At 46.7% G+C, this 23494-nt stretch overlaps 1 protein-coding gene across 1 annotated transcript in view; it reads right to left on the reverse strand.

Moving 5' to 3' along the window:
• Positions 1-23494, reverse strand: part of LOC138493215 (phospholipid scramblase family member 5-like) — a 273357-nt gene that overhangs the window by 160682 nt on the left and 89181 nt on the right. The window contains exons 2-3 of the mRNA XM_069620367.1: positions 19002-19156; positions 15454-15496 (exon numbers count right to left, since the gene is read on the reverse strand). Coding sequence (XP_069476468.1) covers positions 15454-15496; positions 19002-19156 — 198 coding nt within the window. The remainder of the gene's footprint in view (positions 1-15453; positions 15497-19001; positions 19157-23494) is intronic.

Below are 23494 nucleotides of genomic sequence, written 5' to 3' on the forward strand. Positions count from 1 at the left end.
TGTGCCAAAAAAGGCGCGCTAATCCAGAAACACGTACACCAGCAGGAAGCAGGCGTAAGCGGCCCCGCGCAGCATAAAAGTGCGCGCAAACAACAAGCAAGCTCAGACGCTATGATGAATATACCGTTCCTCGCAGCAGTGGTCGTGGGACACCGCAGGAGGAGGAGGATAGCCAGGCCCCGCATTTTTTTACCCAGGACCAGCCTTTTTGGGATGCCTGATGACCAGGTGTATGGGAGGTACAGGTTTCCACCACACATAATCCTAGAACTGGTCAGGGAGTGGGAGGATGACCTCACATCACCCACCCTGTGCTCACAAGCACTGAGCCCCTTGGAAAAGGTGCTCAATGTTCTGCACTTCTTGGCTACTGGGTCATTTCAGCGGACAAGTGCCATAGTGGGGGGTGTGTCACAGGCCACGCAGTCACGATGCCTACACCAGGTGTTGGCCATCATGACTACACGCCCCTCAGTGCGCAGGCACATATACATGCCCAGAACACCTGCAGAAAGGCAAGCCGTGGTCCAAGACTTTTACGGGGTGGCACACTTCCCCAAAGTGCTAGGTGCTATTGATTGCACCCATGTTGCTCTACGTCCTCCCAGGCCCACTGAGCACATATATTGAAACCGCAAGCACTGGCATTCAATCAACGTGCAGGTTGTATGTGATGCCAAGGGAATAATCACTTCAGTATATGCCAACTATCCAGGGTCAAGCCGTGATAGTTTAATTTTCAGAATGTCACCCCTAAACCGGGACCTGGAAGCTGGGCGGCATGGAGACACATGGCTAACTGCTGAGTATAAATGCTTCTGCACATGCATGCATATCAGAAACTGAGAAATGGGAAAACCCCACTAATGAGAACCATTATCACCTCCCCAGGGGACAGTGCCTACCCTCTGAGCACCTACATGATGACGCCAATTCGGAACCCCACCACACAACCCGAGGTAAGATACAACAGAGCCCATATTGGAACCCGGGGCATAGTGGAGTGCACATTCGGAGTGCCCAAGTCACGCTTTCGCTCCCTTGACCGCTCTGATGGGCAGCTGCTATATGTGCCCCCAGTAGTGTGCAGGATCATAGTGGCAGCATGTGTCCTGCACAATGTTGCAACACGCCGGTGCGTGCTGGTGGACATGGTGGTGCCCCCACATCCCCAACCGCATGCACGCCCGCTGCACATGGGAGGTGAAAGGGCATGTGGTGAGGCAGTCTGTACCCAGCTTGTGGCTAATTACTTCACCTAAAATCACACCCCTGCGGAGTGCACATAGCCCTGGAACATACCAGCTGACAATCAATGATGATGGCAAAAAGGGACAGTCAACTGTCACAACCATACCAGCCTGAGATTGTTCACCTGGAAGTGTTACATTGTGTGCATCCCTACCTACTCAAAGACACCCAATGCTGTGTCACAAAAAGACACACATTCATGCAGCAGGAAAGATTACCCCCTTGCAAAATACCACATCAAAATAGTGCCATGTCACCCAACCCCTCCCCATCTCAGCTACCCAACCCACCATGGCATGGCATGCAATGTGAAAGTAACTAAATGAATGCACAACACATGACACAAGTGTCACAAAGTGAAATGTTACTAATGTAAACAGTCCACAGACAATATGCTCTCAGCAATCAATAGGAAACACCACACCTGAACAAATACTTACCAGCAACACAAAACATCAGTACAGGAAGAAAGCGTGGCAATATAAGACAGGAAAAAATGAAAGTATGCAGGTCTCACAACCTGTCCAAGGCAGCACATCAACCCCTTCCAACTGCAGAGTGTCGCAGTCAGGCAAATGTGTCAGTGTACTGCATAAAACATGAACTGCATCTGCAAAGGAGACGGCCTTCTGAAGACATGAAGAACCTACATGTATATAAGGAGAAAGACATGGATGCACCATGCATTGTAGAATCCAACACAATCCCCACTAGGGATGCACACACGGTTTTGACTACAGACTGCCCACACAACTCATGGGAGCCCAATGTCACTGTGTAAGTTACTGTCACTTGGTCACACCCTTTGCAAGCCCATGGAAAGGGGAAGCAGGAGGGGTGTGTGTGTCAGGAAACCAAGCATCTAACACAAAGACAGGACAAGCCTTCATGTGCCCAACTGGAATACACAGTGGATGCCCACGGGAGCCACACAAAGCAACACAGTGTAAAAAAATAATAATAATAATAATAATCGAAAATGGCCATGTGTGGACCAGGGGGCAGGAGGTGAGGCCACCCAGGAGGCACGAGATACAGGGTGCACCCCAACACCCACATGCATGGATGTTGGAAAAAAAATACCTCCATGGGCTCATGGCCTGCACGGCTATGCTACAGTGGGAGAAATGCTATCACTCTCTTCACCCTCTGCTGCTAAAGCGAGAGGTGGCTGTGATATGGGAGGCAGCCCACGCAAAGCCCTGGTATGGTCCTCCATGGCAGCAAGCATGCGGGTCTGGAAGGTTTGGTTCTGCAGGATGATGGTACGGAGATCCCCAAGCAGCACCTCACGGGTTGCCTGCATTTCTGCCTGCATGGCCTCGCGTGATGCCCGTATCTCCGTATGGGTTGCCTGGAGTTCAGCTGAGAGTGAACGTGTGAGCTGCTCCAGCTGCTGTTCTGACCTAAAATTCTGGGAAGCCTCAAGTTCACCCAGAGTATCTCTGAGGAACCCGTGTTCTAACCTCAGGGCTTCCCTGTGGGCCTGTGACTCTACAGATATGGCAGTCCTGTCCGTCGGTCCCTGTTGGACACCAACATGTCCTTCTTGTGTGAGTAGCAAATGGAGTCTGTTGCCTGCTGCTGGAGCTCCACCTGCCTTTCAGGGGGGAGAATGGAAGTGGCCACCCTATCCATTGCCTGAGCCATCATTTCACACGATGCTCCCTGTTGTGCTGCAATACTGTAGATGGAATTCTCCCACACTGTATTGCCTGGTGGCGCAAGGCCACCGCGTTGACGGGCACCACACCTGTTTGGGGCAAGGTGATCTGCACCTTGCTGTGCTGGCACTGCCTGAGGCTGCAGGACTGCATTCCTCCTTTGATCTGCTGGACCAGGAACAGGAGCAAATATTGTGGAGTGTGACCCTGCATCTGTAACTGCCACAGGCAGACTTTCCAAGACTGACATCCCGATAGAGGGGTCTACCCCCAGTGCAGGTGGGTTGGACAGAACAGCATCCATGCCAGAAACACTCACCTGCAATAGCACATATGTCTCACTGTCCGATTCAGTACCTGATTCATAGAGGTCTCCGGAGGTGTACCCAGAGACACCCGTGGACAGTATGGTCTGCAGGAGGATTGGGTTTTCACCCACCACCACCCCACGTCCTCCACTGGTGCCCGGTTGTGGCTGAGATCCCTCCTGGGTGTGCACCATCCTCTCCTCCTCAACAGCATCAAGTGCCTCATCACATGCAAAAACATGAAAGACAACAAATGGAAAAAGGCATGAGCACCATAGCACACACATAGGCCTGACGAGACAGAGATCCAGTACATAAATTGCACATGTCCCACATGAATATAACTCTGGCATGCATGCACTGTCAATGAGTTGGAAGGGGAGGCAAAACGCACACACTGAGGACTCCAAGATGGAAAAGCAACACATGTGCAGCATGCTGGATTGCACTGGCAGCACACATTAGCCTGTGAGTGGCATGTCCAATACACATACATGACACATGCCATCGCACAGATGTTACGTAGCATTGCCATGGTACATTTGACAACTACAGCCATATGGTAGTGAATGAGTACTGTCACCCATCCATGTGAGATGGAGATGATGAGATGAAACATGTAAAATAGTGTGACAAAATATGCATGTGTCACACACTGCAACACATCCAGTGTTCAATTACACAGTGATGGCAGGCAGATGGATACATCAATGGTTGGTCACTTCAACATGACAGAAGACAAAAGTCATGTTCTACATTCAAACAGGGCCCAAAAATTAATGTGTGCAGGCCATTACTCAATCAGCCTGAATGGTTAAATCATTCCCATAACAAAGTAATACATGTGGGCCATTGTGGGGTGTAATCTATGACAGAAGCATGTCACATATGTGGCAGTAGGGTTCAAAAATGTGTAGTAAAAATGGCAAGGATTGAAACAATCAGGCTGAATGAACAGGAAAACATTTTGAACAATGTTGTTGCAAGGTGACAGTTGAAGGGCAACTGCAGTAATCTGGTGCAAATTGGCTACTGTGGTCAGAAGGGATACTATCATACCCAAAACCAAGGCCGGGGAATGGTTTGGAGGAACCACATGGGTGACCCATACCAGTCATGACTACACACCCTCACCTGGCACTCAATCAGAACACATCACCCAAGCAACATACACATAGATTACACACACATGCATGGGCACTCACTGGACAATGCTTCAAGATCTGGTAGGTCTCCCACGCCTCGGATCTGTTCCTCTGTGACGAAGGTTCCAGCGACAGACTCATGTTCAGTGAGTTGGTCATCCTCTGGTGGAGACCCACCGCCAGTCACCAGGGTAGAGGCATGATTGGAAGCCTGCTTGTTCTTTGCTCTGCGTTTCAGGTCATTCCTCCGCTTGTAGCAATCATCAGCTGTGCGCCTCACAAATCCAAGGGCACTAATGAGGTCCGCGATGGTCTGCCAGTGGGCCCTACGTTGAGCAGGCATAGTCTTGCACCCTACAGTCACCAGCATTTCGCGGCTATGTGCCAACACATAGGCCACAAGTGCATCTAGTTCGGCATCATTGAAGCTAGGCTTCCTTGACGTGCCGGAGTGTGTGTATCCGTGTCTGGGGTCCCAGCCTGTAGTGCAAGAGCACCCTTATTCTTCTTGGAAGGTGGTGCGGATCCTGAGTGGCTTACGCCGCTCTGGTTCGTTAGGGGCAGAAGTGCAGGTGGACTGGGTACTGTAAGTTTGCAAAGGCACAATGATCAAAGGTCTCAGTGGAGGCATTGGCTGCAGGGTGATGTTGGCAGGACCAACGTCGGTGTGATGGACTTGGACGGACACTGTCCCGGCTGAGAGACTCGGAGCTGGGGTGGATTGAGCTGCAGCTGCCCCTGCAGCCTCCTCACCCTGGCTACTTGGGGCAGCAGATGACATTGCGGCCCCAGATCCACGTGGCCTGGTGACAGCAACTTTCACCGACACACACGGCATAGACTTGGTGACCTGGAAGTCAGACTGGGAGTCATCCTGTGCCGGTTCAGTTGACAATATGGGCCGGTTTAAGAAGGGCTGAGCTGGGATGGTGTCAGCTACATTTCCCACAACCATTGGGGGGGGAGATAGGTGGCCCCCAATTGGTCCTCCACACACTGGCCTCTTGGGACACCCCGCACATCTTGGCCAAATCCCCTACCGCGTCCACCATTTGGAGGTCGGCCACCTTTCTCTCCCTTACTGCTTGGTTGCCTCCCAACCATGGGACTGATTTTGTGCGTATGGGAGTTGCAGTAAACAATTGTCCTGGGCAATTGGGGTGAAAGGGGTAGGGTACTAGATGGAATTCATACCCTAGTGCTCTAGCAAGGCTATCTGTGACCCCTGGGGGAAGATGATGGGTCACGCACCACACAGGCACCCCAAAAACAAAAGTAAACATGCACGCAACCCCTGGTAGACCACGTGCGTGGAAAAATGAACCCGCACTACGCTGTGGCACCCAGAAACACAAAAATAAGCGTACGCGTGTTACATGCAGCCTACAATGACCTCTGAAGGGGTACGCGACACACGGGGCAACCACAGTTGGTAAATACGTGCGCGACTCACTGTCTGCCTGGAAAAAGAAAGTGAAAAAGACCCACGTGTGCGCATTGGCAACACCCCCGCCAAAAGAAGAAATGAACGCAGTCTGAGGAAACAGGGAGTACGAACTGGAACCGTTGTGAAGTAATCACGTGTGAACCGACTAGAAGTACAAGAATCACCTGCTCGCTCTCCACAAAAAGCACGTACAAGAAAATGGCATCCTACACGTACCTTTTAAGCCAGCCCACACGTGCGACATCACTTAGGCGCCTACGCGCTAAGGGCCTTTCCTCCAATCACACGCAGTGACACCCAGACGTGCAGTTTTTTCACATGTACAATAAACATACACCCGTGTTGTGGGAAACGCCCGTGCGTCTAATGTCACAGGTGCGCTTACGTGCTAAGGGCCTTTCCTCGAATTACACGCTAACATGCTGTTTTTTCACGTGTCAAATCACTCTGTATCAAGCTGGCCACGCAACAACACACGGAAGACCACGCTCCTGCCCAGATGGCCAAATTACAGCCCCCATAGCCCCGAGCACGCTCCCACCTGTCATCTGCTGCTACCTGCCTGCCTGCTTGCCACGTGCCCTGCTATTTGGTGCCTGCACATCAGCCATCTTCAGGGGTCCAGTTGCTGTGACCACCCCTGCTGGAACAGAAGACTCCCGACTGGAGTACCATCTTGCTCCACAGCCCAGCCCCAGGACCTAGTTGCCCACCCACACCTGCCTCGGGGGTTGCCATGTCGGACACAACACCATCTGGAACCGCTGGCAACCCCCAGCCAGAGAGGCAGAGGGCTACCATCTTCAGTGCTGCAGAAGTTGGTATCCTTGTGGAGCAAGTACTGGGGCATTGTGATGCCCTCTCTGGAAGTTCACGCGCCGACAATGAAGGACGAAAGAGGATCTGGACGGACAATATGGCTGCCATCAATGTGGAGGAGGTGGCAGCCTGCGACTTGCAACACATCCAGAAGCGATGGGAGGACTTCAGGTCCAGGACCCTCAGCAAGGCCCGGCGTCTCCTGAAGGCAAAGCATGCAAAGGGGCACCGGGTCTGCCTTACCAACATGCAGATGAGGGTCCTGGAACGCATACACCCAGCGCTCCACCTCCAGGTTCTTGGGAGGCAGACACGTCCGGAGTCGAGCGGTAAGTGTGCATGCGTACTGATTGGATGCTGTGCATGTTGAGGTGTGGCAGGTGTGTGCAGGTTGCACATATGTCGTGGAAGGCCCATGTATGGATTTGTATGTACAGGAACATGACCTAGTGAGAGTCCAGTCATGCGTGAGGCACATCAACAGTGTATGTGTAAAAAAGCATTATGGCAAATGCATGTTGGGGTGCACACATGTTTACATATCTGTGTATGTACCATGGCATGGTTGGGGTTTGACACATGGATGCAGGTTCCACCTTCATGTACATGTGTATGTGAGGGTATTTGACATGTGTGCCACTGTGATACACCATGGATGCATGTGACACTGACATGTAGGCGGCTGATTGGCAGATGTGACATGGGTGCCGAGGATTTCACTGCAACAGGTGGTGTAGATGTACAGATGCATGTACGTCTGGTGGCGTGTGTGCATGTCTTTGCCAATCCCCGTGTTGCATGTGATGTCAGGCTAGCCTTCGGATGGTCATGGTGTTGTTTGTGTATGGCTAGTGCTGGCTGCTGCAACATTCCTGTTCATTTGCCCGTGTGTGACGCTAGAAATGATATGTATGTTGGGGAGTGTGATGCCATGTGTGAAGTTTGAACTGCCACTCATCTGCAACTGTCATGTGTGTATCATACCATTGTACAGTGCCCTGATGCCTGTGTTCTGTCTCTCCCTGTCTGCAGGTCAACTGATGAAGAGGGCGGAAACGGTGCTGTGGAGAACACAGGTAGGGATCCCACACCAGCCGGAGAGGCAAGGCCCAGCTCCCCTCCCAGGTTGCCATCTCGTCAGGGAGTGAGGAGTCTGGTGCTACCTCTGCGGCCGCAGCTGCCCGGGGTAGGTCCAAGAGGCAGAGGTCGGAGGTGGACTCCTCGGCAGCAGAAGGGGCAGCTGAGACCCCACAGGGGCCTACGGAAGAAGATGGCACGCAGTCATCCAGGTTGGTGGAGGGTTTGGTTGAGGAGGAGGCTGTGGAAGTCACACACACAGGACTGGATGGGGATTCCACTGGTGCCAGTGGTGCAGTCCAGGGGCAGGGACAGGAGGCAGCACAGGCCACCGCGGAGGTACCTGTGTGTAATCCTGTTCCCGATCCTGTGACTGCATCATCTGGCACCAGCAGGGATGCCTTCATCCAGACCTGTTTTCAGGGAGGGGATAGCCGCACAACAACTGGCCTTCCTCTCCCTGCAGACGTGGTAATCGGGGACCGGCTTGAGCCTGTCCTGGGTGGGGTGGCGTTGCATGTTCGTGACATTCGGGATGACGTGCGGGGTTCTCGCGAGGACAGCGCACGTCATTTCAAATGTCTCAAAGACCGCGTCAACCTATTGGGCAGGGTCACCAGTGCTGGGTTACTCCGTGTGCTGGAGCTTCTGCCGACCTCCTTCTCAACTGAACTCCCTATGCGCCGGTCGTCCTCCATGCCATCTTCCTGCCCAGTGTCACCCGGGCACCCTGTGGAGCTGTCCCTGACCCAGCGGCCAGGCTGGTGGAGGACTCATCCCTGCCACAGTTGGGAGTCGGAGGTCCAGCAGGGATGGCCACCCCAACAACTGGACCCCAGCAGGTGGATGACATGCAGACAACAACGGGCAGGGCACATGCACGGCAGCAGCAGGCTCAAAGTGGGAGCGATGATGTCTCCGGGCCAACAACATCAGAGGGGCAGGCATCGGCCTGAGGTCAGGAGGACCCTGGATTGCAAGTGTCTTCCGTGTGGCAGCAGTTGGGCCAGGCCATAGATGCGGAGCGGGGGCGGGCGGAAGAGGCACGGCTCACAATGGTCAGGGCGGAGAACTCCATGCGCAGGGCGCTGAGGCAGTCCGAGTGCCTCAAGGCAATTCGCAGGGAGTTGGAGTTGAACATGGCATCGTCCCTGCAAAACCTCAGGGACATTGAAGAGGCCCGCCTCCAGGAGATAGACCAGGAGTTCGATGATGCCCTGGCCCGGGAAATGGAAAAGTGAGCCGCCGGACTAGCCTGCACCCATTGTATATAGTTTGTAGTGTTAGGTTTCATTTTCATTTTGCTTTATTTTGGGGTGATTGGACTATGCCCCACACTTTTGTATATAGTTCTTTTCTTAGGTAGTTTTTTTGATAGGTTTCATTTCTTTCGTTGGGCTCATGGACCCTGGATGAAATTGGTCTACATAGTTGGACAATGGATTTATGAGAGATTTTTATTTTTTTACTCACCATGGATCAATGGATTTTACAATTTACGTTTCCTTTGGATTTGATTTGGTGGACTGAGATTTGGACACATTTTCTTTTGGATCACTTTGGATTGGTTCTTCATATGTTTTTTATTCTGTTTTGGACATGCATTTCATTTCATGGTTGAAATATTTTTCATGCTTTCATTTCATTTATTTTGTTCATAATACATTTTGATTTATTACTTCCATGTGTGGTATTCTCTCATTGGGTTACTGCATGTGAAAAAGTGGATTTACACAATCACTGGCACCCAGTGTGTGTGTGTGTGTGTGTGAGGGACATGTATTGATGTGCATAATTGACTTTCGATTTGTGTCATGAAATAGGCATTTCAGTGTGGGGTGGATTGAGGACTTGATTGCCTCTCAAAACTGGGGTGGCGTGCTGTGGGATTTTGGTGGACATGAGGCCCATGATTGTGCATCTTTATGACGTGTTGGCGGGGGGACATGAGTCGGGGCCTGCTGGCAGGTGCCCATCAATGCTGGGTGGGTGGGGGAGCAGGGGGACATGAGTCGGGCCTGCTGGCAGGTGCCCGTCAATGCTGGGTGGGTGGGGGTGCAGGGGGACATGAGTCGGGCCCTAACCGTCAATGCTGGGTGGGTGGGGGTGCAGGGGGACATGAGTCGGGGCCTGCTGGCAGGTGCCCGTCAATGCTGGGTGGGCGGGGGTGCAGGGGGACATGAGTCGGGCCCTAACCATCAATGCTGGGTAGGTGGGGTGCAGGGGGACATGAGTCGGGCCCTAACCGTCAATGCTGGGTGGGTGGGGGTGCAGGGGGACATGAGTCGGGCCTGCTGGCAGGTGGCTGTCAATGCTGGGTGGGTGGTGGTTCAGGGGGACATGAGTCAGGGCCTGCTGGCAGGTGCCTGTCAATGCTGGGTGGGTGGGGGTGCAGGGGGACATGAGTCAGGCCCTAACTGTCAATGCTGGGTGAGTGGGGTGCAGGGGAACATGAGTCGGGCCCTAACCGTCAATGCTGGGTGGGTGGGGGTGCAAGGGGACATGAGTCGGGGCCTGCTGCAGGTGCCCGTCATTGCTGGGTGGGTGGGGGTGCAGGGGGACATGAGTCGGGCCCTACCTGTCAATGCTGGGTGGGTGGGGGCGCAGGGGGACATGAGTCGGGCCATAACCGTCAATGCTGGGTGGGTGGGGGTGCAGGGGTACATGAGTCAGGGCCTGCTGGCAGGTGCCCGTCAATGCTGGGTGGGTGGGAGTGCAGGGGGACATGAGTCGGGCCCTAACCGTCAATGCTGGGTGGGTGGGGGTGCAGAGGGACATGAGTTGGTGATCACTAGTGCAAGGTGACATGTGGGCTGGCTAGGGGGCATGCCCAAGGTGGATGGGCTGCCTGCAGGACATGACCAGGGGGCTGCCTGCAGGTGCTGTGGAGGGGGTAGAGGGCACACCTGGGAGGACCCACACTGCCAATTCACATGTGAAACACCCCGCGCAACCCACTGAATTCATGCACCCCGCTCTGCAAGCGAAATCGCATGTGAAACTTCCCGCGCACCCCAGAAATACATGTACCCCACTCACACAAGGCCTATCGCGTGTGAGACTCCCCGTGCACCCCACTGGATACACGTACCCCGCTCTGCAAGCGAAATCGCGTGTCAAAGTACCTGCACACCCCTCAGAATACATGTACCCCGCTCTGCAAGTGGAATCGCGTGTGAAACTCCACGCGCACCTCAGAAATACACATACCCCACTCGCCCAAGGTCTATCGTGTGTGAGGCTGCCCGCGCACCCCACTGGATATACATACCCCGCTCTGCAAGCGAAATCGCATGTGAAACTCCCCACGCACCCCAGAAATACATGTACCCCGCTCTGCAAGCATAATCACATGTGATACTCCCCGCGCACCCTAGAAATACACGTACCCCACTCACCCAAGGCCTATCACGTGTGAGACTCCCCGCGCACCCCACTGGATACACGTACCCCGCTCTGCAAGCTGAATCGCGTGTGAAAGAACCCACGCACCCCTCAGAATACACCTACCCCGCTCAGACAGCGAAATCGCATGTGTAAGTACCTGCTCACCCCTCAGAATACACGTATCCCGCTCAGACAGCGAAATACACGTACCCTGCTCGCCCAAGCCCTATCACGTGTGAAACTGCCCACGTCCCCCATGAATACTCGTTCCCCACTCGCGCGAATTGCAGTGTAGCGGCCCTGTTAGCTGGTCCAGGGTTAGCGCGGCCCTTTGCACTGCATTGGGGATTTCAATGGTTTTTCCTTGCGCAAGGGCCGTTCTTGGGGGCGTAGCTGGCGCTGCGGGATGTTCTCTGCGCCAGCGCTCAAAATGGCTTGGCAATTCCATTAATATGCAGTGCGCCAGAATGCTGTTTAGCGCACACGGCTGGTGCACGCTGGCGCACGCTCCCTCTCTGCGCTACTCGCGTGCGCTGCCTATGTGCTGAAATATATGAATTACCCCGTGTATCTCTACAGGATCTAAAAATAATAGCTCAATCTATGCTTCCCACTGTATCAACACAGTTTTCACCAGTAACACAAATGTTTCAATAACATCCAAAAATGATATTGTACATCTCTGTTAGAGGTGCTGTAATAGTAATCAAAATAATTTCTCAGCATGCTTTTGGCTATAGTTCAACACCCTTCTTCAGGAGCTGTGAGAACCATACATTACATAAAATCAAAGTAGAATTGGAAGAACAATAGTGTCTCCACATTATTCCCAGGAAAATAACATCAATTTAAATATCCAAACACTCTTTTCTAGCATTGTTCAGAAAGATAACGCCTTACACCAATTACAATGAAGTACTGATTAATTTTCTATTTATATTGTTTCATACTTCTGAGACCCTTTAAATGAATCAAAACATGTTGTTCTCTAAATAATGATCATACCATAAACCCATGCATGGAGACAAAGTAACCAAATTAACTCTTCAACACATTCTTGTATCTTTGATCAAGCTAGAAACCAATATTACCTCCAACAGTTTAATGTGAAACAATTCTAAGTAAACCCAAAGTTTTTCATTAATACCAACACTTGTCTATGGCATCACCACTAATTAAGTGAATGGTACTTTTGTAAATGTACTTCCAGAATGGTTTTGTGCTTTCCTTGAAGACTATCACAGAAGTCAATTAATACATCTCTATCGGAGAAGATTGTACACTTTTGTCTAGAATAGTTATTCAGATTTGTTTTTATACAAATTGATGTTGGTGTGCATTGTGAATGGGAACCTTATCAAGGTAATAGCAGGCAGGTTGCATATCTTTTCTGTATGCAATCTACCTGTATTTATGTAGAGTTTTGTAGGTTATTTCTCCAGCATCAAAAGTTTGGAACCAACTTTAATTTCTTGATTTGTTATTTTAAATGAATCATAATATTCAGATTAAAATCAGACTGTTTCGTGTCACAAATGTTCTGGTGGGATTGTCGAGGCACAGGGTGTTGGATCAGGGGACACTTCACCTTAACAATGATCAGATATTTGAAACTGAGATATTTTCCATAGATTGAAGTAATTACATAACATCTCCATGAGTGGTGCACACACACCCATAGCCATTAAAACAGCCAGCAAATTCCAAAATGCTGAGAAACTTTGAAAAAGGTCACACAAAAGGCAATCCAAACAGTAGTGCTTGTTTTAATAACAATTTTAGAATAATTGTAGAGCATTGTGACACCATAGAGCAGTATGCAAGGCTCATTAGCACTCTTAGCATTTCTGTTTCTGTTTGTTTCAATGTATACTGTTACAAAAGCAACAAAAGAACTAAGCTCAGCTAAAGCCTTTTGCATGGGTAGCACTGTTTAAATGTACATGCATAGTCCTTGGCCACATACTAAAGGCCAGTCGCTAAAATGAAGGGTCCTGTATCAAGACACAAGATGCATCGTTTGTTGGCCATTATTTCAAACATTGGTGATAGCAGCTGAAACCTGGGAAATGCAGTAGCAACATTGTTTTTCCACTGCTCCATGTTCTAGTACAGTGTATTATGGCCTCCCCATATCCCCCACTGGTGACATAGTCAGCACAATTCTAATGTGTTATTACATAATTATAGCATGGTTGAGGAGTTGGCACATTCACATGCCACCCCAACCCATTGCTGTGCGGCCCATGCACTCTACACTTGAATTCTCATGCCTCTCTGCCTCTGATTGTTCTTACTGTAAAGCACCAAATTCACAACTGACCTGACTTTAACTGGTCCCTCTTTAGTAATGTCAATTTAACTTGCTACTAGTTAGTGGACGATTTAGGGCCACGAAGCACCAACATTGCCCCTACCATTTAACAATTTAACACTGGTTGCTATCAGCCTAGTCACTTCACTTCAGTTCCTAATTAAAGTGATCATTAATATTGCTAGGTCCGTGCCCATGCCCCAAAGACATTGAAGTTGGTTCAGTTACCAATGGGTGTCAATCAGCTTGTTAATGGACATGTTCGCAGATTTTCCTACCCAGCATCTTTGATCATGGATGGTTTCGAGTTAGAGTTTGTGGTGATGGGAAGCAAAGACTCCAATGTACATAGAATACTAAATTAAGTTGATCAACAATAGAAAACAATATTTTTGGTCTTAGTGAATGCCCTGCAGTTTTTTCATTCCATGTATATACTGCCCAATATTAACAGTCTCTCCCCCTTTCTTTGATTCATTCCTGGACTACAAGAACAATTCATATGGATCTAATTTTGGAGCATTGGTCTTTCCAAACACCTCAGCAATTAAGAAGGAGTGCTACAAAGCAGAGGAAGGCTCTTCTCTCTACCAATTCCCAAGTTACATTGGAGGTGAACTGCTTCTGGAAAAAGACTTGCTTCTTTGCCAGCGACACTGGTAGCCAGCACCTCTCCGAAGGTGAAGGACGCCTGCATGTGCCAGTTAGAGTCCACCAGGTTGGGACATCAAGAATAAGGAATCGTCTGGCTCTTAACTTCTGGATTGGTAATCAACAAATCCTGGAAGCCAGAACAGCCAGGATTCCTGTTTCTCTTAATTGCAAACTGATCAAACTGCATTCAAAACCCTATAAGGTTTCTAAATTGTGTATTTAATTAGCCACTAGCGCCAGGGTCGTAATGAGGCCCAATGAGTTTTACACCTCACATCTGCCCTTTACAATACGGTATGATCTATTGTTCATTCATTCAGGATTGTCAAATCAACGAGTCAGTCCTAGATGGGAACAATATTTCTCAACGGACATTAAGGAAATGTATACAGTATACCTCTGTGCAATACATCTTTTAACATGTCCCTCTTAAAAGTAGCAGAAGAAATTAATCAAATTGTGCGCCAAAGGAGTAATGGTTTTATTTGTAGATAATATGCTATATAGCTCAGGCCCACTTCTTTGTTTAATAGAAAGAGAGAAACTGATTGGGGGTGTTTTAGGAGCTTTCTAAGAAAACCATTCTCAGTTACATACAATGAAGTGGTGTCTGCAAAGCCCCAAATTCCTTCCACGCGTTATTGTATTTTCACAGTATGCCCACCCCATTGGTTATATTGGATGGCTCCCTGTATACCTGGCTAAATGAAAGAGTGCAACACTTTACTATTGCATTCCTATCAACTGCTCGCCTACATTCAGGCTCTGGCAGCGGTAATTGATGTCATGCTCTTCATGTATACACGTTTTAATCTATCAACTCGACTTTATACTCGGGTCTTTATAATGGTCTTGCAGGCTTACATGTATTGCAAGTATATTTATGCATGCACTCATTAAGGAAATCAAACAATAAATAAAATAATAATTTCGGATCAAAATCACATGCACCATAAAAATGTACATGAAAGACATGTAAACAAATATTCATTGTTTACGTTTTTAAGATGACAAATAGGGCCTCATTAAAACTTGTGCGGAATGGGTTTAATGGCGCCGGTATATGCTTTGCGGTTTCCGAGCAAATTCCTTCTTCTATCAAACATTATGCAAGGCGGTAAACAGATACTTTAAGAGTAGATGATCTGTCAAGATGCCTTACCTCTTGACATGATTAATCATTTACTTGATCAGTATTCAAGAATGACACAATTCGACATCATTTTTATGTTGATGAATGATAACTATTGATCATGAATGCCGAAGAGAACGTATAAGTCAAACAAACAGACATTAAATTTTACAATGACAAAAATCAAAAAGGAAATCTAGTGGTGGGGTCAAAAACAATTTCAAGCAAGTGAGAGATTAATACATATATACTCACCTCCAATTAGTTCTACTTGCTGATGAATAATGAGTTGTTCTAACTGGAAGAAAAAAAACGTACATTAATTTATACATTATGGAAAGAAATGATGGCATCAGCACATGTCAAAAGTGGCTACACCGTCGTAGAACCTATCAGGGATAACATTATAACTCCCTCCCACACAATCCATAGCAAGACTAAACATGGAACCGAGCCTAGGTTTCGCCTACGCACTAAGACTGAAGAGGAGGTGCCTGGTGATTTTTTAAAGCAGTTCAACATAAATAGTTTCTGTAAATGTACACACACCTGCAAGGGTGCAGCAACTCTATCAGTGGGATTTGGGCGGAACACACCCCAATAATGTGTTTGTTTAAAAGATGAGGCAAAATAGTACTTCTTACAGCTCAGTTCTTGGGTGAAATTGGATTTAAAGCCATAACATGTATGGACGGTTCAATAGGAGAACAGAGATTTTCAAATACTTCAGACACCAAGTCATCCAGAGTACAATGGTGCACTGCAATGCCGCAAATCATGTATGTGTCACAGTGGAAGGTACATTAGGACTTTACCACACTGAGGAAATGGCAATCATTCATTGGATATTGGGCCAGGAGCTCTACCATTAGTGCATATCATTACACATATCCTAGCTAATGAAATACAATCAGAAATGTTAATATATGAAAATATATTTGGATTTAGCTTTAAGTCATAATAAATAATATGCCATAAAATCCCAGATTATTAGACGTGTCATGTCAATGAGCCGGTCTGTCAGCTTGTAAATCACCATGGCTCAGCAAGGTATATATTATACATGTATTTCCAGTTTCAACAGTCCCATACATGTCAGTGTTGCCACAGTACAACACATTCACATTCTGACACCGACATTACCCCGAGAAAATAGTGACGCAAGTCTAAAGAGAGTTAGTCAGTGTTGCACCTGAAAAACACAGAGGGGCAAGGCACAGGGCAATACTGAAGAGTAAAATTAGATGTATGCCCATTCACTCTTCAGTTTTTCTCTCCGACATGTGAAAAGATAAGCACCACCTGCAAGTTACACTTGGAGGCAGTATTTACTAATGGATTCCTACTGTGTCTGCCTCCTTGTTACTGGTTGCTAAATGGAGGAGGATTCCACAGTATTCCATTTGTTTTAAAACTGCATGAACATCTTTTGTTGCATGAGGTGTAGTGCACTGACTGCTCTGTGCCCCTCCTCCACCTTGGCAGTGCTGGTAAATGTGGCAGAGTGGGAAATGAAGGAGTAAAGTACATCACCTTGCTGTTACCTGTTGATGTCCTACTCCAGCCAATATACACTGAGGCTGAATGTATGTTGACATCTCAATTGGCAAAAGAAAATGATGATACTAGCATAAACAATGCTACATCTGTTTTGCCGAATTCTAAGTAATTGGCATATTGGCATTTGCATGGTCTCTAGAACTGCACACCGTTACATTTTCCCCTGAACTGGGCAGTGCCACAAATTTCCCCCAAATATCTCTCATACCATACCCCACTGCCAACTTAAATGTTATAGAGCGTTTACATTTCCCCCACTACTGCCCCATGTCACATCACATTGCCCCTGAAAAGCGCTATTTCATTTACTGCCAATGGACCTCCCACATGGCACGTTCATTTGCCCTATACATCTCCCCATTTCACATGGTGCCCTAAAACCAAGCCATTTCTTTGCTCATTATCAACTGAATTTTCATTATTTCCTCTGCCGCCTCCATGTCACTTTAACATCTGTTTGTCAACTGACTTGCCCCCACCACTCACATTGCCCCAGACCATCCACCTGCCATGCCCCAATGCCACCCAAGCTGAACATACCATTCTCATTGCAACAGGAAGTGCCCCAGTCCATGCCCCACTGTCCTAGGAATGACCCCATGTCACTCACCTTGCCACAAGTGGAACCAGATGCCTAAGCCACTGCTCCATGTCACTCTCGTTACCCCAGGAGGGGCCATGCCACTCTCAGTGCTCCAATAACTACACCTTGTCAATCTCATTGCCACAAGACCTACTCCCTACCATGTCGAATTGCACAGGAAACTGCCTCATATGACTCTCATTGCCACAAGAACTACCCCATGTCACACACTCCCCACTCGATCTGCCCTGTGTCATGTCCATTGATCCAAACACAATCTCATGTTACCTACTGCACTATGAACTGTTTTATTAGCCCAAGAACTGACCATGTCATTTCAAATTGCTCTAGGATTGACTAGTTTGCTCAAGTAGTAACTATCATTGTCCAATCCAATTGTTTCTAAGAACTTCACCATGCCATGTTGCATTACCCTCTCATATTGTCCTTTGCCCTAAGAACTGCCCAATGTCACGCTCATTGGCTCTAGAACTGCCTCACATTATAACCCATTTCGCCAAGAATAACCTCATATAGTGCTTCTTACCCAAGTACTTCTCAAAGCAACATCGCATTGCCACAATACCAGTATGACGTTTCATTCATCGCCAGTTTCAAATAAAAAAATAAATCCAATTCGTTTTTTCAGGCAATTCTATTTGGTAAAAAACACAGTGAAAACAATCTGAGGATGAATGAACATAGAACCAGTACCCTCCCATCTCACACCCTATTGCTCAAAGAATGGCCTCAGTCAACCTCATTTCACCAACAACTGCCATATTATGCTCCATTGTCCCAAGTCGTGAAGTGTACCATGTTGTTTTGTCCCCTGAATTGACTCATCTCACTCATTGCTTGTAGACATGTCCTAAACCGTGTGCCTGTGTCCTTGAATGACTCTATATCATTCAATACCAATATAAACGCATCGTGCTGTGCTTCCCTGCCATATGAAATATCCTATTTCACCCATTGCGCTTATAATTGCCCCATGTCATTTCAGATATTTCCCTGTAATGTCCCACTCACGGCCCCAAGAACTCACCATGCAATGTTGGTGCTTCATTTGCACTAATTGCACTTTAATTACATATTTATTTGTGAACGTGTTTTTGTATGTTCCAGGTTGGCTCTGACCCATAACAGTTGGTGGGCTGATATTTTGGCCCACAGTCGGCATGTCAATCTGGGGTGTACTGGCGATTGTGAAATTTGAACAACCCCAGCAATTCGCCATGCACAGTGCAGGGTCCGACACTTTGCTATCAGTATAGGCGATTTCGGGAGATTGACGATTTTGTGATTGTTGGCTGGAGCCCCACAAAAGTTGATGGGCTGAAATTCTGGCACGAGATCGGCATACCAGCCCGGGATGTACTGGAGGTGGTGAAATCTGACCAAGTCCACCCATTCGCCCTGCGCATGGCGGGTCCGGCCCTGTGCTATCAGTGCAGGCAATTTGAGAGACTGCCGATTGTGCGTCTTTTGTTGATATTTTAGTGAACAAGTAGATGCAGTAGTGTGTAGGAAAACTAGAGGAAGTCACATCATTTCACTAGAATGCAATAGATAATACTTTGTAAATACAATAACAATATGAATTATATTAAAGAACTTTGGAATCATACTATTGTAACATTAAAAAAGATTAAATTGCCTTGCTCAACTGTGCAAGGCCAGGAGGAAATCTGTATGCTGGCTGAGGTGAGGATGATGGTCCTTTCCACACAGTTTTGGGCTCTGGAGGCTTCTCTTTGTTCTGTTCTGAGGAACCAAAGGCTTGATCGCTTTTATTCTGTTGGTCTTGAACATCTAAATGAAAGCAAATGTGATACATGTAATTATAAATGTCACCTTATGGGAGGAGGAGGAGGAGCATACAGCAAATCACAAATGGAACCAAAGCGCTTTGAGAAATTAAAGAGTCACTGACCTAAAAAACAGTGAGAATATAATGTCCATGCTTGCTAGAATATCAATTTTTTTTTAAAGCATCGGTTATGTCAAAGACACATACAAAATATGGGTATTTGTTAAAAAGAACCTGTATCTGTATGTTTTACAGAAAATCTTTGTTCACAGATAATGTGATTAATTGGTGTTTTTGTAATTATATAGATGGATATCATGACAGCAAATTTCTAGTGTTACTTTTTTAAGGCTGGGAATGTCAGTTCACCCAATAGTAGAATTCAGTTGAGTCTTTAGAATGACACACAAATACGGAACTAATCTCAGTTGAAATTCATTCTTTGCACATTTTTTTCATAAATATAGATATTTTGTTTATGTTTTATTGAATGCCATAGTTTATTACAAGCTTTTCCACTCATCTTTCTATCAATTAAATCATTTCTTTTGTATTTGTATTAATTTATTTATAAAGCGCACCTGGCCCAAGGGCATCCAGGCGCATAATTTGGGATACCGGCATAGTAGGAAGATACATTTACAGTTAATATACACAGGCATTCACATATTATGTACAGACAGATTCAACAAGTACAATATGTAGGGAGGCATTTACAGATTACATTCAGATTATATACAGACATAGTAGGCAGTTACAGTTAATATACAGGGAGCATTTACATAGGAATACACATTGGAATTTACGAGTGAATAGCAGGCCAAGGACAGTGGGTCTGGGCACAATGGTGAGGAGATCAGTAATCACGGGTGAATGGGGTTAGATAATCATGCTTTTGCTTGCCTTTTGAATGCTGGGAAGGATGGTTCCGCTCTGAGGGGGTTAGGTATTGAGATCTATAATTTTGCTGCCAGGACAGGGAAGCTAGAACCCCCTGATCGCTGCAGGTTGAAATGAGGTATCGCTAAGCAATTAGACTGTGCTCTTCTGAGGGGTCTATTAGGGGTATGGATAGTAAATTTGTTGACGAGGTAGGGTGGTGCTTGGTTGGCTATGCATTTATGGGTGAGAGCAAGAGTTTTTAGGGCTACTCATTGTAAGACTGATAACCAGCGGAGACTTTTTCGCGTGTCAGAAATATGATGATTCCTGGGTATATTTAGAGCAGCTCTGATAGCATTGTTCTGAATAATCTGTAGCTTGTTGAGGTTCCCATGGCTGGTGCCGAAATAGAGGGCGTTGTAATAATCTATTTTGTACATTACCAGGGGCTTGGCTAATGTGGTGCAGTTGGCTGGAGATAGGAAGGGGCGGCAGGCAGTGATGAGCTTGCAAGTGTATGCTGCTGCGGACAAAACTGCATTAGTTTGTCTGGAGAAGACAGGGTGGAGTCGATGTCGATGCCTAAGGTTTTGGTGCCCTCAGTAACTTTAATGATTTTGTCATCAATGACGAAAGAGTTAAATGAAGGATCCAGTTTGTTGAGCCTTTGCTGGGTGCCTAGGATGAGAATCTCTGTCTTTTCGTCATTCAGACAGAGTTTGTGTTGCGCCATCCAAGCTTGGATGACTTGATAGATGGAATTAACAGCGAGTGTGTCAACTGTATGATTGCCAGTAACGGGTATGAGTATCTGGGTATCATCTGCATAGTTAGTGTAGATGACACCCAGATTATCCAATATATATCAAAAAGTGGCTTCGTGATCACATTGTAAAGTGTGGGTGAAACACACGATCCTTGTGGTACTCCACATGTGACAGGGGCTGGTTCAGCAGAAGTGGACGGGGAGAAGACCCTCATTGTCCTGTTGTCCAGAAAGGAGCTAATCCAGGCCGTGGCTCTGTCTGAGAAATGGGCCATAGTTTTGAGGTGTCGGCAGAGGATTTGGTGATTGACTAGGTCGAATGACGCGGAGAGGTCAAGTAGGAGCAGAAGTGCTAGTTGACCTTTGTCTTTGAATTCCTCTATCTGAGTTTTAAGATCAATCAAGGCCGTTTCAGTTCCATGACACTGCGGAACCCAGATTGTCTAAGTCTCAAGAGTTTGTTGGTTTTTAGGTAGTCTTGGATATGCAGGTAGGCCGTTCGATCGAGAATTTTTAACAAGAAGGGCACTGAAGTGATAGGCCTATAGTTAGTGGGTATGTTAGCATCCAAGGAAGGTTTTTTGAGAAGTTGGATGACCCAATGGTCCTTAAGGTTATCTGGGACAATCCCAGAACTGAAAGAGGAGTTTATGAATGCAGTGATGAACGGTGCTAAGTTATGAGCCACTTCCTTAATAATAGTGGCAGGACATGAATCGCCTTGGCAATTAGAAGGTTTGAGGTTGTTGATAATATTTTCAACTTCAGAGGTGGTGAGGGGCGTGAAGTTAAAATGTTTCAGGGCGTGGAGGTTGAAGTTGGTACTAGTCTGGTGAGAATTATCTTGAGGGTTGATCTGCAGGCTGATTCTTTTGTTGTTGATTTTGGTTTGGAGAGTGGCTATTTTACCGAGGAGTGCCTTTTGTATATTGGCACACCAGGAGCTATCTTTAGTACAGGTTTCAGGAGGGGCGATCAGGGATTCAAGTTCTTTTAGGATTGTGAATAACGTTCCTTTATAATACAGCATTTAATCAAGTCCAAAAACTATTCTTCCAGATGAGGCGTTTCTCTTATTATCATTTTATGGCTTGCAGAAATTATGGAATTCCAGAAATGAATAACTCTGAATGTCAATGCTCTGGCGTCTCCACATAGAATTTGGGCCCAGCGCTGTTTTGGTTTGCTCTTCATCTGAGGCTTATGTATGGTATTCATAGGTCCAATTATTAAGAAGCAGAAAATGCCTGTTCTGTAATCAACTCTAATGCTTCGCAAATGTGGCGAAATCTGGTGATGAGTGTAGTAACAGCAATTGAAAACGTCCCCTGTTTGATCAATACTTCTCTGGTTGGAAGCGGATTGAGCCGTAATCGCAAAAACAAGTCTCTTGTGACCCGGTCTGGATATTTTTGTAGGTACTGTGGCAACTGGTTCAATGCTCGTACCTCAATTTCGCAATTTAGTACAAGTTGATATTGTGCTTTTTGATGTAGAGTGCGTATCCAATCGTTTCTGTGCTGTCTTATTTTAGCTTTCTGTGGGTGATTAATGAGCATATCTATAGTTATGCCTTTGTTTTCCATTATTTGGACACAGGCCTCCTTCCACATCTTCAAGACTATTTGTTTTGACGATATTTTTTTCTGGCGTAGAATTTCAATTGCAGGAATGTCATCTTTTACTAGCGTCTTTCTGTAAAGGCTTAAGAGTTTCAAATTCTTTACTGACTCCATTGATTGCAATGCCAGTTCTGAACGTATACGTGGCATTGGATAAGCAGCGGGCAGTGATAATATCTTCCGCCAAACTACCCCTTCTAGATAGGTCCAAAGATCCTGCAGTGCTTTTAGCGTTGTTTCAGCACCATATGTCAAAATGGCCATTATTTTCTGCCTATAAAAGATGATGACCAGCTTCATTGAGAATGCTCTGTATTTGATTTGGAGGACCTTTCCTAGTCGTGCCATTGATAGAGGTTTTTCCTTCAGCTGCTCTACCCATTCCTTTACCGTTTCAGACTGGTTTAATAGAAGACCCAGGTATTTCATTGTTGGTACTGTTTCTATTTTTTTTTACTTCTAGAAATATTACTGTATGTTTCTTTTTCGTGTTCTAGTGACATGCCAGGGTCATCACTTATGTTTTTTTCACATTAATCTTAAATTCGCTTTCTGTAACATAAAATTCTAATCCGTGCATTCTTTTTTGTAAGTCGACTTGGGTTCTCTCAATAATTACCAAGTCGTCAGCATAAATAATGTATGCTAATTGTGTGTTATTCAGTTTTGGTGGATTAGCAACTATGTTCTTTTGGTTGTCTGCAAAGTCCGATATGAATAAGTTGAATAAAGTTGCAGCCAAAGGGCATCCCTGTTTTAAACCATTCCAAGTTTGGATTTCTGACAATAGAAACCCATTTGGGGATAGTCTGATTTGTATCCATGTGTTGGTATACATGGCTTTGATCGGTTCTAAGATTTCCTTTGGGCACTTCCAGGTGTTAAGTTTCTCCCAGAGCTTTGTTCTGTTGATGGCGTTGAAAGCCAATTGTAGGTCAATAAAGGCTGCATGAGTCGTGGTTCTTTCTTTCATAGCTTCCAGTTTTAGCATATTAAGTAGGATATGATATGGCATTTGTCATCAGGAGCAAATTAACATGTGTTCCTACATTCTTTACGAAGCCCTTTTG

Source organism: Ambystoma mexicanum, chromosome 10 (assembly GCF_040938575.1).
Source record: "Ambystoma mexicanum isolate Mex_15411 chromosome 10, UKY_AmexF1_1, whole genome shotgun sequence".
Classification (NCBI taxonomy): Eukaryota; Metazoa; Chordata; class Amphibia; order Caudata; family Ambystomatidae; genus Ambystoma; species Ambystoma mexicanum.